Consider the following 21,635-nt stretch of genomic DNA (forward strand, 5'->3'; position numbering starts at 1 on the left):
TTTTCTACAAAAAAAGGCTCGTTGACTTCAAGCCAGTGCTCTGTAACCGCAACTATCGGGGGAAATCCTAATTCCTCCAGAAACAAAAATAATTCATCAGTTTTATTTCTTATAGAACGAATATTAATCAGAACCATGCCAAAGTTGTCATCACTAAAATAATTTGAGGTTTCTAGTCCCTCAGAACACGTCGTGATGTTTAAAAATTTCGCTTTGGAGAGCCAGTGGAATAATAACTTCGGTGACATTCCCTCGACTTTTGTAGGTGTATAATTCTATCCGAAGTGAGATAGGACCTATACGCGGCAAGATCAGCTTCCACTTCAGCTGGACCAACTCCATAGGCATGGTTAAATTCTGTCAAGTCCTTTGTACTTAAAGGACGTAAGTATTTGTAATGAAATAATACTCGATGTAAAATACTTTATTTTAAAGAATTATGCACATGGTTTCCATTTTCTATCGCAGTATTAAGTATGTGACAGCTGTCGTTCAGATGACAGTAGTACCAACCTACATTCATGGTTAAGGGAGTTTTACACGAACATAACACCTCCTCCCTTGACCATGAATTACAAAAGTTAACTAGAAGTAAAAGTACTTACAAATTCAGTCTGGTAACAGGTTTCCTTACTCTAGTGGAACGCCTTAAAATGGGTTCCTCAGTTTCAGTTTGAGCCCCAGGTACACTATTCGAACTTTCCATATTGTTTGAAATTTCGGATTCATCAGTAATCACTTCGGTAGGTGGTGGTGAGACACTGTGCTCTGGAATTGATGCCTCCCTCGGAATCAAATTGTGAGTAATGGTATCCGGAATGTAACATGTTGGATTATTTTGAGATGGAGTATATTCCCCAATTTGCCGTATTTGGTCTACATGACGTTTCCATGTTCTACCATCATCTAACTGAATTAAATAATGCAATAACCCTAATCTGAGTACAATAATGCCAAATTGCCATTTAGAATGAAAATAATCCCTCACGGAAACCCTAGTTCCTATATCAAAGTTTCTTAGACTCATATCAGTATAGGTAACTCTATCACTACATGAAGGTTTAAGTAAATCTAATCTATTCCTTATTTGTCTTCCTAACATAAGTTCTGAGGGACTTTTACCTGTAACTGTATGTGGGCTTCTGCGGTATTGCATAAGTAGCTTACATAATTCAAACTCCCTGTCATTTCCCTCACTTCGCATAGCCCTTAAACATTTTTTTAGTATTTGGACATATCTCTCTCCCTGTCCATTAGTTGCAGGATGGTAGGGTGCAGTAAATTTTTGTGTAATTCCATTATCTTTCATAAAAGTTCTAAACTCATGAGAGTCAAATTGTCTACCATTGTCTGTAACAAAAACTTTAGGAATACCAAAAGTTGTAAAAATTTTTCGGCAAATTTCAATAGTAGTTTTTGTAGTAGTATTTTTTGTAAAATGAATTTCAGGCCATTTACTGAAGGAATCTACCAATATAAAATAATAACCTCCATTGAAAGGTCCAGCGTAATCAGCATGCACTCGTTCAAAACAAAATTTTGGTGGCTCCCATATATGAGAATTATCTTTAATTGGGTTGTTCTTGTGCTTATTGCACTCTAAACAATTTTTACAAAGTGACTCAATATCCTGGTCTATGTGAGGCCACCAGCAATAACTACGAGCTAAAGATTTCATTCTAACTATTCCAAAATGTGCAGTATGTAATTCTGTCAAAATTTTATTTCTCAATTTAGTAGGTATAACTACTCTTTGTCCTCTCATAATAACATCAGATTGTAATGAAAATTCAGCTTGATTTATATTGAAGCTAAATCGTTTATCAACAGGTTTTCCTGTTTTTAACCCAACAAGTAATTTTTTTAAGGTATGATCATTTTTTGTATGAAAAGCTAGATCTCTAATATTTGTAGGCAAAGTTTCAATTTGATTTATTTCAAAAATATCTGGCTCATCATGTGTGAAATTTTGTTCTGATTTTATAGGTAGACGTGAAAGTGCGTCAGCATTGAGATGAGAATCTGTATTTTTGTAACGAATGTCATAATTCAAACCTTGTAAGAAAATTGCATAATGTTGCATTCTTGTTGCACTTAAAACTGGTAGGCTTTTATCAGGTGCAAAAATTTGAACTAACGGTTTATGATCAGTGAGCAAAGTAAATTTCCTAGCACATAAATAATTGTAAAATTTTTTTACTCCAAAAATTATGCTGTAAGCTTCTTTGTCTATTTGTGAGTACCTTTGCTGTGTAGTAGTAAGAGTTTGAGAAGCAAACTGTAAGGGTCTCTCTGTACCATCTGAAAAGATATGTGAAAGTACTGCACCTACCCCATAGGGTGATGCATCAGTTGCTAGGACTAATGGTAAATTTGGGTCATAGTGACATAAAACATTTCTAGAACAAATGAGTTTTTTTGCTTTGTCAAACGCAGTTTGACAAGTATTCGACCATTTAAAATTGACATTCTTTTTAAGTAAATTATTTAATGGTTGTAAAATTGTAGAAGTATCTTTTAAAAAACGTCTGTAATAATTAATTAGGCCACAGAAACTCCGAACTTGAGTTCTGTTTGTAGGTATTGGAGCATTTGCAATTGCAGTTACCTTATCTGCACTAGTAGACACACCCGTTTTACTCATCTTATATCCACAGTAGTCAATCTCGTCTTTGAAAAATTCGCTTTTATCCAAATTTATATGTAAATTATGTTCAGATAATTTCTTTAAAACTTGTTCAAGTCTTTGTAAATGTAAGGTATTATTTGGAGCTGTAATTCTTATATCATCCTGAAATATTGAAATACCATCTATTCCTTGTAGCATTTGCTCCATTAAACGTTGCCATTTGGCAGGAGCACTAGCAATTCCAAACATTAATCGATTTGGTTGAAATAAACCTTTATGGGTGTTTAATGTAAGTAAATGTTTCATTTCATCTTTTATTGGCAAGTGTAAGTAAGCTTTCGTAATATCTATTTTTGTATATTTGTCCCCACCTGCTAATTGGGAAAGTAGGTCATCTGGTGTAGGTAAAGGGTATTCATCCACTTCAATGCAAGGGTTTAATGTGATTTTAAAATCACCACAAATGCGTATGTCCCCATTTTGTTTAACTACAGGAACAATAGGAGTTGCCCAGTCCGAAAATGCTACTTTCTTTAAGACTCCCTGATTTACTAAGGACTCTAATTCTGCCTCAACTTTAGGGCGTAATGCAAAAGCTACAGGACGGGCCTTACAAAATTTTGCTTTAGTACCAGGTTTTAGATAAATTTCAGCCTCTAACCCTTTTATTTCACCAACTGACTTTTCAAATAAATGTTTATATTTATCTAACAAAGTTGCAATTTCAAAATTTTCATGTAGAATTGTATTTACCTGATGTAAATTGATTTCCAGAGCATGTATCCACTCTCGACCAACCAGTGAGTAGCCATCACCATCCACCACATACAACTTTAGAGTGTGCTTTAATTCCTGGTGCTCAACCTCCACTGAAACTAAACCTAAAACATTCAAATTATTTTTGCAGTATGTAGTTAATTTAACATCCGATTTTTGTAATTGTAATGCAGGAAAATATTTTTCAAATATATTTTTATTTATGATTGTAACAGCAGCGCCAGAATCAATTTCAAAATTTAAAATATTACCATTCACTTTTAAATTTATAAAAAATTTATCTTTGCAATTTCCAGCATTTACTTTTAAGACCTCTTGAGCAGAGTTTACTGAATTTACTTGCCTGTGTGAATTTTGTTGTGCCTTTAAACAAACTTTTTGAATGTGTCCGACGTTTTTACAAAAGTTACAGATTAAATGCTTTTTATTACATTTATCGGCTAAATGCGAGGTGTCTCCGCATCTATAACAAGCCCTATTACGGTTATTTGACATTGTAAAAGTATTATTAGGAGAGCTACTATGATTATTTACTGTATTATTATCATTAAATTTACTAGTGTTTGTATTTTTATGAAAACTTTTTGCTTTCGCATTTAAAACATTTATACTAGCCTGATTGTAATTATTGTTGTGAGAAAATTGATTACTATCCTTTTCTGAAGTTTCCATGCTTGCTGCAATTTCTACGGCTCGGTCCAAGTCCAATCCCTTTGTTTCTAATAGTCTGGCTTGAATCCTCTTTGACTGTAAACCAAAAACAAACTGATTTCGTATAGCACTTTTTAAATATGTGGAAAAGTTGCAGTTTATGGCAAGTTTCTGTAGAGAATGTAGGTATTCTTGTATACTTTCGCCTTCTGCTTGTCTTTTTGATTGAAACCTAAATATTTCAGCAATTTCAAGTGGTGCAGGGTTGTAAAAATTATCCATTAACTTAACTGTATCCTCATATGACTTGTCTTCAGGGACCTCTGGAGCTAGTTTATCGCACAGTGTATCGTATGCTTCCGACCCCATGTAATGTAGTAAATAGGGCAATTTCATTTCCTCTGGAATTTTAAAAACTTTGTATGCTCCTTCCAGCCGTTTTACCCACCTGGACCATTTTGTAGCTGTCTGGTTAAAAGGTTCAACGGAAAACTGGAATGTAGAAACTTGTGTAGACATTACTGGAGCTGTAGCAGGTGCAACTATCGCATTTGTAGTCGAGGAACTCGTGTTTGTACCGGCTGTAGTTGGAACGTTGTAGTTGATGTAGTGTCTGTAATATTTGTATCCATTATCCTCGTCGCCAAATGTCAAGTCCTTTGTACTTAAAGGACGTAAGTATTTGTAATGAAATAATACTCGATGTAAAATACTTTATTTTAAAGAATTATGCACATGGTTTCCATTTTCTATCGCAGTATTAAGTATGTGACAGCTGTCGTTCAGATGACAGTAGTACCAACCTACATTCATGGTTAAGGGAGTTTTACACGAACATAACAAATTCTAAAAGAACTTTTCGTAGTTCTTCAGTCTTAGTAGGTAGTCCTTCGGAAGCCAAAAAGAGTTTCACGCTGGTGTTGGTGTATCCGTCATAAAATACAGAAGCAGGCTGATCGTGTAGAAAAGCAAGATGTAGTTTAATTGCCTTTAAGATATCCGGTTCCCTTAATCTTGCAAGAAGATATCGACTGTTCGAGTTATTAGTTAGTCTAACTCTTGGTGGTGTTAAAGGATCCAAATTTATGGATGGTTCCAAAGTATCTTTCTTAACAAAATTGATATGGGAACGGAAAGGCTCTTGAGATTTGCAAATTGTGATGGCCTGCTTGTCTGTAAATATATTGGTGTCTTCAACTTTATTTTTGTTGTTGCTTGGAATGGTAATTGGATTTTCCAAGCTAACCGGGCTTCTGATGTACTTCGGATTCATATTTTGAACCATTTAATGTTGACACCAGGTGGCCAAATTTCCTTATTAAATAATAAGTCGATGGATGGTTTTGATTTTATGCCTATTTTAAATGAGGAACCAGTTGCTGTGTTGGCGTCTTTAAGGAGGGCGTAACATCTAATATAATCCTTAATACCTAGCCTCTCTTTAATGTAGTGAACTATTTGTATAGGAGTGTATACTGGGGTTAAGTTACTAACAACAACAAAGTGGCACTTATCTTCTGAAATTTTTGACTTTCTTTCTGGGCAGGTTTGGAACTGTTGAGGGTCATCAGTTTGGGTGCTTGAAGTGACATACACTATCTTTTTTTTTGATACCTCTTTTTCAGTTTGTGTAGCGGGTAGTTTGTTGGAAAGATTACTCATCTGATTAGATATTTCGCTGATGTTTGCAGATAGCCTTTGTAATCCCAATTTTATCTCGGATGAATTTGAGTCTTCAACTTGAACCTTAATAGTCTCATTGGAACAGCCGAAAAAAACTGACGATATATTGAATATATCTTGTTGCATTTGCCGTACCGATTTTAAAAGATATTCAGGATTCAGCAGGCTATTTAATTTATCGATCTCGTCAATTTTTTTTGTAAGGTAATCCAATTTACCATCATTTTTTGTTAATAGATCGTATGTCTCCGTGAAAACGGGCAAATTATCAGTCAGTTTTTTAGTTAGTTGAATTAAGGCATTAAAGTTCTCTTGTGGTATCTGATTTGTTGATAGATTTGTTATTTTTTCATTTAAATATCTGAGGCTAGGCGAATCACATAGTGTACAGAAAAATCTTAAATTTGAATTTTTTGGGTCCAAGAGAGTTTTGGTAATGGTCTTGTTGAATCCAGAACATTTTAAACAGAAATTTCGCTGACATTCCCCAAAACAACGAAGCTTATTATATTTGTCATTTTCGGGGAATTCATGTAAACAATTCTCACAATTGTAGTATGCCATGGTTATGGTCAAGGTCAATTTGCAATATTTAACTGGGTCGTTGATAAACAAAACATAAAAAATAATTAAACAAAGCTGGTGCAAAACTTACAGTTTCGTTCACTCCAATAACAATAACAAAATAACAATAACACACTCGAGTATGTCGACCGCTGAACAGAACAAAAACAAAACGGGTTAACACACCGACGATTCAAATACGAATGCTATAGAATATATACGAATATTAGATTTGCTAGCTGATCCCCAGAGCTGCGAACCATATGTCCAAATGGGTTTTATTATTGTTTTGTATATAAGCAGCTTGTTATCGATCGATAGGTGAGAGTTTTTTCCCAACATCCAGTAAAGTTTTTTGTATACAATTCCCAGTTGAAGTCTTTTCGTCCATATATGTTTGGTCCAAGTTAGTCGTTTGTCAAGGTGAATACCTAGATATTTTACGTCATCCTTTTGAGGTAAAGGATGTCCATCGAGATTAAGTTCTGGACATGTACCTCTTCTTAGAGTGAATGTAATGTGTGTGGATTTTGAGGGGTTTACTCTAATTCTCCAGAGTTTAAGCCATTCATTTGTTTTGTTCAGATGTAGTTGCAGTCTCTCTGATGCTATTTTTGGATTACCATGAGAGGCCAGGAAAGCAGTATCATCTGCGAATGTTGGAAGTGTTAGGTCGTTGCTTGTTGGCAAGTCAGCCGTATATATTAGGTATAGGATCGGTCCGAGCACACTACCCTGAGGTACACCAGATAGGATGGGGTAGAGTTTTGTATAGGCTTCACTATATTTTACCAGATATCTCCTTTCTGTAAGGTATGATTGAAGCAGTTTGAAGTAAGTGTAAGGTAGGTTTTTCTTTAATTTGTGCAAAAGTCCTGTATGCCACACCTTGTCAAAAGCTTGAGAGGCGTCTAAAAAGGCTGCAGTGCAGTATTGCTTGTTTTCGAGACTAGTTCTTATTGTTGTGTACAGTCTGTGAACTTGTTCTATTGTACTATGTTGATTACGAAATCCGAATTGATGGTCAGGTATGAGACTCTTCTCTTCTAATATTGGTTTTATTTTTCTTAACAGAAGTTTTTCAAACACCTTAGAGATGACTGGGAGCAGACTTATCGGTCGGTATGAGTTGACATCTTTTGGATCTTTTCCAGGTTTTTGAATTAGTATAATCTGTGCCACTTTCCATTGCAACGGGAAGTAGTGCAGACTTAACATAGCATTAAAGATCATAGTGATTATTCTGTAACAATCATCGGTTAGTTCCTGAAGGACCTTACCCGTTATGAGGTCGAATCCTGGTGCCTTATTAGGTGGTATCTCATTATTTATTATCTGTTTTACTTCTTTAATATTAAACTTGGAGATTGGCAGTTCCATTTGATATGGAGCCTCAAGAAAAGAATGAAATGGTTCTTCTTGTTCTAATGGTACTACTCTAGTAAAGGGACTAAATACTGTCGAAAGATGTTCTGCGAATGTCTCGGATTTCTCTGTGTCTCTTCTTGCCCATTTACCTTTGGCATTTTTTTAAGGAGGTATGGCGTCTTTTGGTCCTTTTACTTTTCTCGTCGCCTTCCATAGCGAATAGTTAGTGTCTTTGAATTGAGTCAGATTTTCTAAGTAAGTTTGAATCCCCCTGTTTTTTTCTTCTTTTAATAGATTTTTAAGTCTTCTGGTAATTCTGTTTAGATTTTCTTTGTCAATAGGTGCATGTGTGTTTTGCCATTTTCTCCTAAGTTTTCTTTTTTCTTCAATCATGTTTTTTGCACTCAGAGAACAATTTATGGTTTCCTTCCATAATGTTTGTTCAGGTGTAGCACTCCATCCCGCCTTTTGTATGGAGGTAGTAAGTTGTTGTACTGCATTTTCAATTTGTATTTCTGTTTTAAGTGGCAAATTCGTTGATATTTGTCTTCGGAATATGTTCCAATTTGTTTGGTTATTGGTTAGGACTGGAGGCTTATTTCTGAGTATGACTTTGGAGTCTAGGTCAATTAGAATGGGAGAATGATCTGACGAGAGGTCCCAGCATGATTGTATTGCTAAGTAGTTAAGAGAGATACCTTTAATCACACAGAAGTCTAAGAGATCTGGTGTTTTATTTGGATCTGTAGGCCAATAAGTTGGTTCTCCTGTAGATATGTGTTGTAGATTGTTCCCTATTATCGACTTCAGCAGTTGTCTACCCCTTGTTGTGATTATTCTAGAGCCCCAGTGATGATGTTTACAGTTAAAGTCTCCTCCTGCTATGAATTTGTGTCCAAGTGAACTAAAATAGGTATTAAAGTTATTTTCGTTGATGGATTGGCCAGGAGGACAGTAGACAGCAGATAAAGTGGATGTAGATATAGAACAGGGAACCAACCGCCAAATTGTGAAATATTAGTTTCTGTTGTTAAATAGATTTTTACAATACCCCTGCACCCAGCTCCAGAATATAAACCTTAAATAATACTCCTAGCGCCATCTATTGACGAAAGGTTTATGTTCTTATACAGTTTCGCGAAATAGTAATTTTAGAACAAATATCCACAATAATCTGAAAGTTTATAAGAATGTCGGGTGTAAAACAAATATTAAATCTTTTAAAAGGCTCTGAAGTATTGCCAGGACCAATGCACATAATAAACAGCAGGTAAGTTTACAAATTATTACATTTTTATACGGATTTTATAACCTCAAGTATGTTACGTGGTTCCTTTTTCAATAATGAAGTTAAGTGAAATGTGGGGGTTTGGTACTTTTTATTGTTGTTTGGTTCCATGTTCTAAAATGTCTAGTAGGAATAATATGGATTCTCTTCTTATTGGTTCTTATCAATATTCCTAATCATCTTATTCGATGAACACAAATTAGGTAGTCAGACATTACTTTGGTGTTGTGTAATAAATCAAAATATATTTAGATACCGTTTTTTTATAGTCAGTTTGAAAAAAATACTGGTTTATAAATACGCCACTACCTATTATAGCTTTGTTTCAGGATAATCGTAGCTTAGGTAACAACAAAGATAGTTATCCAAATGGTAAGCAAAATGGTGCAAGTAAGGAAAATAGTACAGCTGAGGCTCATAATACAACTATGGAAGGCCGGAACACCGATTTATCTAAAGAGAGTGACTTTGACGACAAAATTGCAGATCCTGATTTTCAAAATGATGAAGCCTCATATCCAGAAAGTACCGATGATTCATCAGACAGCAGTGCAAATACGGGACACGATTCTAACAACGAAAATTATACTCAACAAGTAAATTAAGAAGAGCATTGGAAAGGAAGACCAAGAAAAGGAAGAAAACGGAAGTACATTGGACAAACAAAAGCAATTCGGAGCAATTTAAAAAACACCAATAAACCATATATTTCTAAAAGAGGGTTACACGTATCTAAACAATTTATTGACTATCAACGTAACTGTAAAGAAAAATGTTATACAAAAATTAATAGTGACATCCGCAGAGAAAATTTTGAGAAATACGTTGGTAGTTATGATCTTCAAACATCATTTATTATCGGCTTGGTCATAAAAGCCATAAAATTTCAGCAAAGATTGTATGGGCCAGAAGATTATGCAAATGTTATGAGAAGCTGCAGGAAAAAAAATGCAATAACAGTGAACACCATGACTACTAGTGACTTCTAAGTTCAAGTACTCGAGAAAAAATGATTGTCAACAGAAAAACCGATATTATAGGACAAAAAGTAAACTGGTTGTTGGTTCGAAAAATTAAAATCGAGAAGGTCCATTTAGTTTACTTTTTAAATTATCACATCATGATGATGAACAGTTTATTTAAGTTGATTTAAAACCAAAAGTTAAAGGTAAACCACAGCTGTCATTATCAACTGAATTGGAGCTTTTATGGATGACTGGAAAACCTATTTCTGCGCCCAAGTTAAATGATATTAAATCTATTATACATTTGATTCCTAAAAACGAGCAAAACTTTTTAATATCATTGCTTGCTAATGATGCTATTATAGGTGATGTAGGTAGATGGTTATGATGGTGACATTGATTTTGAGTTTGAAACTGAAACTGAATAATGAGGCAGATTTTGTTAAAAAGTTCTATCAAACATAATAATTACCATTTTTTTTATTTTCTTTTACCTTTATTGATACCTGTTTGTAGCATTAAATATTGTTTTTACGTTTTTGTACAAGGAACCACATTACTTTGTTGGAAAATAAACCTGTTTTATTTGGTGACTTGACAATTTCTTGTGTTCCCTGAAACCTACTCGTTGCTAATTTATCAATAGAAATATTTTGTTTTATTATAAAAAACATATTCCTATTTATACATGGAACCAAGTGACTGGTTCTTTTTAAAATTGTATAAAAAATATTGAAATTTAATTTTCTAAAAAGGAACCAAGTGGCATATTTATTTTATTAATGATATTTTTTAAACTACTCTCAGACAACAAGAGTATAAATTACCTATACAAATATTAGACGTAACCTACAATATCTTAAAATAACCGTTGTTCAAAATAATCGATTCTAACTGATGACAATCAATTTTGTTGATTTTCTCAGTTGTTACTTGATGATGCTTGGTTCCATGTTCTATATCTACATCCAAGTAAGGTTGCCTAACTGTAATGGGAAGCAAGAAGAAACCCTGCGGCAATTAATGACAAATAAGTGGCTGATTTTTTGGTATATGATTCATTTAAGGGTAATGGCCCATTTTGTAATTACAAGGTGTTAAATTTTAAAAGACCTCTTTTCATACCATCTGAACCGCTTGTGCTAGCGTAAAAAAACTTTCAGCGATAATCCATGTACTAGTGTTATTTACAAATTTGTATAATGCACCCCCATTTTTTCCCGGAACCACTTCAAAAAAAAGGAGAATTTATAAAGCCCATGCCCTTTATTAAAATGCTACATATATTATTTTGGTTCACTGAGAATGAACTGATAGGGCCGAAAACATTTTGAACATTGCAACTTTATGTAATCCATTTCGATTTTTTAAGATTTTAAATTTTGATTGGAACTATAATACCTAGTAAAAGGAGTTTTTATTTCGATGTTAAGAATTAAAAATATAATTATTTTACTTTATAATTATTTTAGTTTAATATTGTCTCTTATTATTTAATTGTATTTCCAGGTTCCATATTTTACGTGTTCATTTTAGCCTCATTTGTATGGTTGTGCTGTCTCTGTTTGGATATAGTTCATGTAGTGAGGTAAGCAGAATAAGAATTTTTAACTAATTTCCAAAAATATTTAAGTTAGAATATTAGGTATGTATTAGGTAATAACGCTCATAGGTTTCAATTATTGTAATTAACCCATTAAGCGCCACTGATGCGAAAACGCAACATATTAAAAGGAATTTTTTTTATAACTAAATATTGATTTTTTAGAAAATTCTGTATATGTTTTAATTCTTAAAGGTTTAATGATATTTTAATTACCAGAGAACAGCAGTTCTCGCCAGTGGCGCACACCTACACCCCCTACACGCGACACTATATACAGGGTGAGTCATGAGGAACTGTACATACTCATACCTTGTATAGAGGCTCCTATGGGGAATAACAAATGACCATTAAAAAGTGTCTGCTCCCATTGTTTAATAATATACAGGGCGAGTTTCGCATTTTGACAGAAATTTGTATTCGTCAAAATTTTTTAACGGTTAGATCGATATGTCTCTAATTTTGGCCAATCGTTACACTATTATCACCTAATCAACTAATTTATTCAAACTAGAAAAAAATCAGGTCCGGCTTTAAAAAAATTAGTTCGTTTGGGTCTTAGAAAAAATTTCACCCTGTATAAGCTTTTTGAAAACTCTAATATGATTTTTACAAATTAGACAAATAGGCAATTAAAATGGCATATTTATTTTTTTCCGCACACGCTTACTTAATTTTTTATAAAAAAATCAAATTTCACTATGAATTAAAAGTTTGGTAAAGTGAACCATAGATTTAAAAAAAATAACTTTTATTACAAAAATTAATTTTTTTTGCACAAATAAGTAATTTATGTTGCCATTCAATCAACTGATTTATTCAAACTAGAGAAAAATCAGGTGCGGATTTAAAAAATTAGTTCGTTTGGGTCTTAGAAAAAATTTCACCCTGTATTAGCTTTTTGAAAACTCTAATATGAATTTTACAAATAAGACAAATAGGCAATTAAAATGGCATATTTATTTTTTTCCCCGCACGATTAGTTAATTTTTTATTAAAAAATCAAATTTGTCAAAATCGGAATTTTAACCTAAAAATGAAAAAAAAATGAACTCACGGTTTAACTCGCTACAACTCTGTTCCATTTTAATATTTTTTTTCTGAAATTTTTACAGCACATACCTCTTACCATTGTAAAGACTATGAAAATTGTTGTAGACTTTCAGTCTTCTTCTTGTAAAAGTTGCAAACTTGTAAATCGCAAAAATTAGGTGGAAAAATTTAAAATTTATCAATTTGATCACGTCTATGTTAAACTATAGAGTCCAAAAGAAGTGTTATGGGAAGTTTTAGATCTAGACGTTTTATAAAAAAAAAATGGTAAAACTTTTAATTTTAAGAAAAACGTTGTTTTTGTAAATTAATTTTTGTAAAAAAAGTTAATTTTTTTAAATCTATGCAAAAACTTTGCCAAACTTTTTATGTATAGGTAGTCAAATTTGATTTTTTAATAAAAAAATAAGTAATCGTGTGGGGAAACAATAAATATGCCATTTTAATTGCCTATTTGTCTTATTTGTAAAATTCATATTAGAGTTTTCAAAAAACGTATACAATGTGAAATTTTTTCTAAGACTCAAACAAACTAATTATTTAAATCCGGGCCTGATTTTTTTCTAGTTTGAATAAATCAGTTGATTGGGTGATAACATAAATTATATATTTGTTCAAAAAAAATTCATTTTTGTAATAAAAGTTTTTTTTTAATCTATGGTACTCTTTACCAAACTTTTAATTATTCATAGTCAAATTTGATTTTTTTTTATAAAAAATTAAGTAATCGTGTGGGGAAAAAATAAATATTCCATTGTAATTGCCTATTTGTCTAATTTGTAAAAATTATATTAGAGTTTTCAAAAAGCGTATACAGGGTGAAGTTTTTTCTAAGACCAAAACGAACTTATTTTTTAAATCCGGGCCTGATTTTTTTCTTGTTTGAATAAATCAGTTGATTGGTGGTAACATAAATTAAATATTTGTTCAAAAAAAATTAATTTTGGTAATAAAAGTTAATTTTGTTAAATCTATGGTTCACTTTACCAAACTTTTAATTCATAATCAAATTTGATTTATTTATAAAAAATTAAGCAATCGTGTGCGGAAAAAAATAAATATGTTATTTTAATTGAAGTAAAAGTCAGACTTACTCTCAATCTTTATTATAACTTCCGACGACCGGTTTCGCTCTTTAAAATTTGTAGAGCATCTTCAGGTCAAAGGTAACAAGTTACAAAATGCTACAAATAAAAACCAGAATTAGGACATTGTCTGGTTGTAAAAGATGCTAAAGATCCATATGATCAAGCCAATGTTGAATAACATACATAAAAGTAGCGAAATAGCATACCAATGCACATGCAAGCATTCATGGGGGTGGTGGTACAAAACTTCCCTCAAACGCAACAACATGCGCAGAAGTATGCTATATATAATCATGCAATCATAACGTGTCGTACTTACATTCGGATACAAGGTGCTATCAACTCAGTTTTCATTATCATGATGTTTCTCTTAAAGTTATGTTAACGGGATATGGTGGAATAGACGGACGATGCAGCAAAGGTAAACAAATCTATGGGACTTAGGAGTTCTTGAGGGTGATGAGGTAGTTGGTGTAAGTTAACCAGCAAATATATGTCTGTTATTATGTTTGTGTAAATCAAATTAGTGAAAGACTTATTTACAATTTTAATGTGTGTTGATTTTAAAGATTTTGTTTTTATTTTATTTTATTTATATTTGCTCTACAAATTTTAAAGAGCGAAACCGGTCGTCGGAAGTTATAATAAAGATTGAGAGTAAGTCTGACTTTTACTTCATTTAAAATGAACTCTCACATGCAACCCATTCAAGGTTATTTTAATTGTCTATTTGTCTAATTTGTAAAATTCATATTAGAGTTTTCAAAAAGCTTATACAGGGTGAAATTTTTTCTAAGACCCAAACGAACTAATTTTTTTAAAGCCGGACCTGATTTTTTTCTAGTTTGAATAAATCAGTTGATTAGGTGGCAATAGTATTAGCCAGGGAGGTAGTGTCAAATTTGACCGGAGCATTTTAGCATGGCTGGTTTCTTATTATTTAGGTAGGTGCTCGAAAGCTTATTAACAAATGATGTGTCAGCTGGCCCAAAACCGGGGATTTTAGTCAAGAAAAGGTAAAACATGAAAGTTGATGGACCAACGCTACAGCTTAAATGTCAAATAATTATATACGTTACTCAGAACATTTCATGGACTTGCTTACTTGGCGCCTACCTTTCACTCAGGAGATCGGGGTTCAAATCCTGGCGCGGAAAATTCTTTTTGTTTTTTAAAATGACATTTTATTTTGAAAAATATTTATTTTTCTAATACCACGTTTTTATTATTTATACGAGACAATATAAAAAAATCTGTATGTCTTTTATAGAATCGCAAACTATGCATTTTTGGTCATATTATGATTGATCTTAATAAGCAAATGTGTTGTACATGAACCCCTGAAGGTTCCTGAGTTGGTAAGACCAACAATCTAAGTGAATAGGGAGATATTATTTGTTATTTTTTTGTACAAACTGTTTTTTCTTAATTTTATAATATGTTGTAGAACCGAAAGATACAACCCTAAATTTTCACTTTTCTATCACCAACCCCCATGTTTTAATAGAAATCTAAATATTTCCCCATTCTCTATAATATATATAAAATATAATATACAAAAAACAGTTTGTCTAAAAAGATAAAAAATGTCAGTAGGGGGGTGGGGTGGGGAGGCCCACCCCCCTTTTCACTTAGATTGGTCGTACTCGTACTAACTCAGGAAGCTTCAGGGGTTCATGTACAGTAATTTTGCTTATTAAGGTGAATCATAATATTTATGATCAAATGTATATATTATGCTATTTCATAAGTTCTATGCATAATTATATAAAAGACATACAGATTTTTTTATATTGTCTCGTATAAATAATAAAAACGTGGTATTATAAAAATAAATATTTTTCAAAATAAAATGTCAATTTAAAAAACAAAAAGAATTTTCCGCGCCAGGATTTGAACCCCGATCTCCTGAGTGAAAGGTAGGCGTCAAGTATAGTGTAGGAAACAAAGGTTGAACCTTGCAAAATGGACATAAGTCCGGTTTTATTTTTTTTCTGGTATATCAAGGGGTGCTTATTAGAAGACTAACTTTTTCTGAAAAAATTTCGCCCCGGAACCTCCCTTTTCACCCCTTTAAAGGGGGTAATTTGTGGTTTTTGCGGAACGTAGCCCTTCCTGCAACTTTTACAAAAAATTTCCTTTATAGAAATATGAAGAGGACTATATTTTCTACGATTTATTTCCAACACCATCTCTCTATCATCCACCGTTTAGCGGGGGTGGCGCCCTAAATTTGACAAGTTTTTAAAAAAGATGTTTTTAAAAAAAATATATTTTTCCCTAACTGTAACGGAAATTAAGAAGAAATCTGGCGGCGATTATTAACAAATAATTGACTGATTTTTTGGTATAGGTTTTACTTAAGGGTAATTGTCCTTTTTTTAATTACAGGGTGTTACATTTTAAAAAACCTCTTTTTATACCATCCGAACCGTTTATGCTAGAGTAAAAAGACTTTCAGCGATTACCCATGTACTGGTGCTATTTACAAATTTGTATAATTCACCCCCATTTTTTCCCCGGAATCACCCCAAAAAAAAGAAGAATTAATAAATAAATTGATTTTCTTGGAATCTTTCACACACAATGCCCTTTATTAATATGCTTCATACATCATTTTGTGGACGTTATTATTACCCATGCATGGACACCAAAATCAATTTCCTAGTGCAACCTAGTGCAAAAAAAAAATAAATAAAATGGGGGGTTGAAATTTTTTTTTTGTTTTTTGCTTTTTGATCCATATGGGCATATGCTTCATCAATAGTGCTTTTCAAAAATATATATGGTTATTGCAACATCTCTGCGAAAACCACCCCTATCCTTGAAAATATACTGCAGAAACTACCCCTATTCCTTGGCGAGCATGTTTTTACGATTTTCTCATTACCTATGTATTATTTTTAAACAAAACTTATACAAGGTTAAAGACCACTATTTACTCTAAAAATTATGTCCTATTCATTTTTTCGTATAAGCAACCGTTACGGCACAGTAGCGCCGTAAACCTCATATATGCTTTGGCGGGCTCCAGTTTTTGTTTTTTTTTTCGTCATCTGTTCGTTTTATTGATAAAGTACTTATGCAAAATAAAACAACACAGTGTAACCTACAAATTATGACTTATGCACATTTTACATTCTTTGCTCCCCAAAGCCACAGTGGTGGCCCAAAATAAATTTTTGCATATTTTCGCCACCTACATGCATTTTATTGCATTAATGCTACCTTAACAGCACAATATTTACCCTTAGGTGGTCGCTACGCAGTGGCGGATCCAGGGAGGGGTGATGGGGTGATCACCTCCCCCCCTCTCAAACCAAGTGATATTATATTCAAAGATTATAAAAATATTCATTTATTTTTATAGAAATTTAACCAATTGGCACCCCCCTCTTAACGATGCTGGATCCGCCACTGTCGCTAAAGCATAAAAAGTCATTCTTATAAAAATAATATTAATATAATATAAGTATTTCTATAAAAATAAATGAATATTTTTATAATCTTCAAATATAATATCACTTGGTTTGAGAGGGGTGGGGGTGATCGCCACCATCACCCCTCCCTGGATCCGCCACTGCTTAGCGACCACTTAGGGGTGAATATTGTGCTATTAAGGTAGCATTAACGCAATAAAATGCGTGTAGGTGGCGAAAATATGAAAAAATTTATTTTGGGCCACCACTGTAGCTTTGGGGAGCAAAGAATGTAAAATGTGCATAGGTCATGATTTGTAGGTTACACTGTGTTGTTTTATTTTACATAAGTACTTTATCAATAAAACAAACAGATGACGAAAAAATAAACAAAAACTGGAGCCCGTCAAAGCATATATGAGGTTTACGGCGCCACTGTGCCGTAACGGTTGCTTAAACGAAAAAAATTAATAGGACCTAATTTTTAGAGTAAATAGTGGTCTTTAACCTTGTATAAGTTTTGTTTAAAAAAATGAATAGGTAATGAGAAAATCGTAAAAACATGCTGGATAAGGTATAGGGGTAGTTTCTGCAGTATATTTTCAAGGATAGGGGTAGTTTGCGCAGGGATGTTGCAATAACCATATATATTTTTGAAAAGCAATATTGATGAAGCATATGCCCATATGGATCAAAAAGCAAAAAACAAAAAAAAATTTTCAACCCCCCATTTTATTTATTGTTTTTGGCTACAGGGGTTGCACTAGGAAATCGCTTTTAGTGTCCATGCATGGGTAATAATAACTTGCACAAAATGATATATGAAGCATATTAATGAAGGGCATTGTGTGTGAACGATTCCAAGAAAATCACTTTATTTATTAATTCTTCTTTTTTTTGGGTGGTTCCGGGGAAAAAATGGGGGTGCATTATACAAATTTGTAAATAACACCAGTACATGGGTAATCGCTGAAAGTCTTTTTACTTTAGCATAAACGGTTCAGATGGTATAAAAAGGGGTTTTTTAAAATGTAACACCCTGTAATTAAAAAAAGGGCAATTACCCTTAAGTGAAACCTATACCAAAACATCAATAATCTATTTGTGAATAATCTCCGCAGCATTTCTTTTTAATTTCCGTTACAGTTAGGGAAAAATATATTTTTTTTAAAAACACCTTTTTTAAAAACTTGTCAACTTTGGGACGCCACCCTTGCTAAACGGTGGATGATAGAGAGATGCTGTTGGAAATAAATCGTAGAAAATATAGTCCTCTTCATATTTCTATACAAGAAATTTTTTGTAAAAGGTACAGGAAGGGCTACGTTCTGCAAAAACCATAAATTACCCCCTTTAAAGGGGTGAAAAGGGGGGTTCCGGGGCGAAATTTTTTCAGAAAAAGTTAGTCTTATAATGAGCACCCCTTGATATGCCAGAAAAAAAATAAAACCGGACTTGTGTCCATTTTGCAAGGTTCAACCTCTGTTTCCTACACTAGTAAGCAAGTCCATTAAATGTTCTGAGTAACGTATATAAATATTTGACATTTAAGCTGTAGCATTGGTCCATCAACTTTAATATGTTTACCTTCTCTTGACTAAAATCCCCGGTTTTGGGCCAGCTGACACATCATTTGTTAATAAGCTTTGGAGCACCTACCTAAATAATAAGAAACCAGCCATGCTAAAATGCTCCGGTCAAATTTGACACTACCTCCCTGGCTATATCACGATTGACCAAAATAAGAGACACATCGATCTGACCGTTCAAAAATTATGACGAATACAAATTTCTGTCAAAATGCGAAACTCGCCCTGTATATTATTAAACAATGGGAGCAGACACTTTTTAATGGTAATTTGTTATTCCCCATAGGAGCCTCTATACGAGGTAGGAGTATGTACAGTTCCTCATGACTCACCCTGTATACACGAAATTTTCGATTTTCTAAATCTGACTGAATTGAAAATTGGGCCAACTCCCATCTTAAAATTCAGGAAAAGACTCACCCATTCATATGTCAACCATCCATTTTGGTCCAAGGTGGATTTTACGGCCCTTCCTATTTAGGGTCTGTTTTTCGTTCTCGTCCCCAAAACTCCCAAAAACTTCGAAAATTTAACTATGACCTTTGCGGCTTCCAATAGAAGCGATCATTACCTTTCCCACGCACGAAAATCGGTTATACCGTTCAAAAGTTACCGAGCTGAGAAATATGAGTCAATTTTTATTTAAAAAAGGGAAAATGTTTGTGGATATGTATGTATGTATGTGTGTGGAAAAGTTAAACCGATCTGAATTTTTTTTCTGTGTTTGAAGTGGGGGTGAGGGCCGATTCAGAACCGGTGTAGTTTGTGAGTTTTGACTACCCATAAGCCAGCTATAGAACTTGGTAGGTACAAAACGCCATATTTTTTCTCGATATATATCTTCGGTTCAAGAAGAGACAGGAGAACAGTAAATACACCAAATCAATAGCGTTGAGTTAAGCTTTCAAATGGTGTCTAAGTTGTCAGGATCAGACATACACACGGCTCAGTATAACCGAAAAACTAAACTTTGAAAATTTTGGTTTTTCGACAATTACTCAAAATTTCAACCTAAGAATTACGCCAATAACTGAGCGTTTGTAGAAGGACTCTAGACGAATCTAATAGTGTATACCTTATATCCAGGAAAATTCTAGTTTTTAAGTTATAGGCTTCATAAATATGATCAAACAATCTATTTCGAATAGAAAAAAAATCTAGTGTACATTCGATGGACACTAGATCATTTGGGAGATAATGCGACAAAGGCGACAATTTATAAAGCTTAACGTGTAATTGAGAAACATTGCATTCAACTTTATACATTTAATTTATAAATATCTTTGAAAAACTCCTGATACAAGAATAAAAAACCGCTAAACGCCGTAAAAATGAGTGGCGAAGACAATATTCCAGCTACAAAAGATCTGATATGAATATTACGTGGCGCGAAAATGTATTTTCATTTTGATGCAAGACAAATTTATAGTTTTATTTTAAAGGATTTTTTCATAATATTTGCTAAATTTGAAGTAAACGCGCCACAAAAGAGTTTCAAAATTCAAACTGTATCAAAGTTACTCTTTTGTGGCGCGTTTTACTTCAAATTGGGCAAATATTATGAAAAAATCTTTTAAAATAAAACTAGAATTTTAGGTCTGGATCCCGCGTATGAAAAAAAAGTTAATTAATAGCAAGCTGAAAATTTGTTAATAGCTTATCGGTGTCTAGTCGGACAAACTTTGATGTATGGGAACACTGGAACAGGGGCAGTTTTAATTGTGGAACAGGTTAAAAATTTGGAGCGGTCAGACCACGAAAACGGCACATTTATTTTGTCCGACAGAACAGACTTAAACTCTCCGAACAGAGATTAAACTCTCATGCAAAAATCAGACTGCTATTTATCACCAAATGGGCGTTTTAATGAGTGGAACATGTAGAATATGTCAAATGACAGGAATTATGACCGGTGATAAATAGCAGCCTGATTTTTGCATGAGGGTTTAATCTCTGTTAGGAGAGTTTAAGTCTGTTCTGTCGGACAAAATAAATGTGCCGTTTTCGTGGTGTGACCGTTCCAAATTTTTAATCTGTTCCACAATTAAAACTGCCCCTGTTTCAGTATTCCCATATATCAAAGTTTATCCGACTAGACACCCTTAAGCTATTAACAAATTTTCAGTTTGCTAAATCAACTTTTTTTTTCATAAAAGGATCCAGACCCATTTTGTTTTGCATTAAAATGAAAATACATTTTCGCGCCACGTAATATTCATATCAGATCTTTTGTAGCTGGAACATTGTATGCGCCACTCATTTTTACGGCGTTTAGCGGTTTTTTATTATTGTATATTTTACGGAACAAATATATTTAATTGTTTATAATTTATAAAAGATTTACTTTAGCAGTTTTGTACATGACCCGTCATGATTATATATTATACTTGTAAAATTTTCACTTTGCTTATAATATACACAGCGAGTCATAGAAAACTGGCACCCTAAAAAATGGGTCATTTTTGATGTCGCGTGTCTCCTTAACCTGTTGTCCGATTTAAGTGATTTTTTGAATATGTTATAGCCTTATTCCTTGTTAATATCCCTGTAACAATATTTTTGCTAAACAGGTGAATTTCCATTGTATACAGGGTGTACGAATCAAACTGTGTTTTGCTCTCAAAGTTCGCAACATCCTCTGGAATATATACCTAATTCTAGCCCTTATAAAATACTGAAATTAAATCCCGACTATAGCCTCAGGTTTTCTGAACATTCTGTTTTTTGATTCATTCTCTTATGTTGGATAGTGCAAAAGTTATGTACTTTAACAACTAGTCATGTTCTTCATCAGTATAGGTTGTTGGTAAATAAGTGCGACAAACTTTAAGGGGCAATTCTGCATGAAAAAATAATGACCGTTTGCTTTATAAACTTATGTCCGCAAATGCTTCGATTACGGGATACGGGATGTTGAATTTTTTTTACAAACTGACGATTTATTTTATTGCCCTAAAA

The 21,635-nt window shown here is 33.2% G+C and overlaps 1 protein-coding gene across 2 annotated transcripts in view; it reads left to right on the forward strand.

The window, feature by feature from the left end:
• Positions 1-21,635, forward strand: part of LOC126883967 (G-protein coupled receptor Mth-like) — a 230,582-nt gene that overhangs the window by 181,534 nt on the left and 27,413 nt on the right. For both annotated transcript variants that reach the window (XM_050649735.1, XM_050649736.1), the window contains exon 5: positions 11,435-11,513. In XM_050649735.1, coding sequence (XP_050505692.1) covers positions 11,435-11,513 — 79 coding nt within the window. The remainder of the gene's footprint in view (positions 1-11,434; positions 11,514-21,635) is intronic.

The sequence above is a fragment of the Diabrotica virgifera genome, chromosome 4 (assembly GCF_917563875.1).
Source record: "Diabrotica virgifera virgifera chromosome 4, PGI_DIABVI_V3a".
In the NCBI taxonomy this organism is placed as follows: Eukaryota; Metazoa; Arthropoda; class Insecta; order Coleoptera; family Chrysomelidae; genus Diabrotica; species Diabrotica virgifera.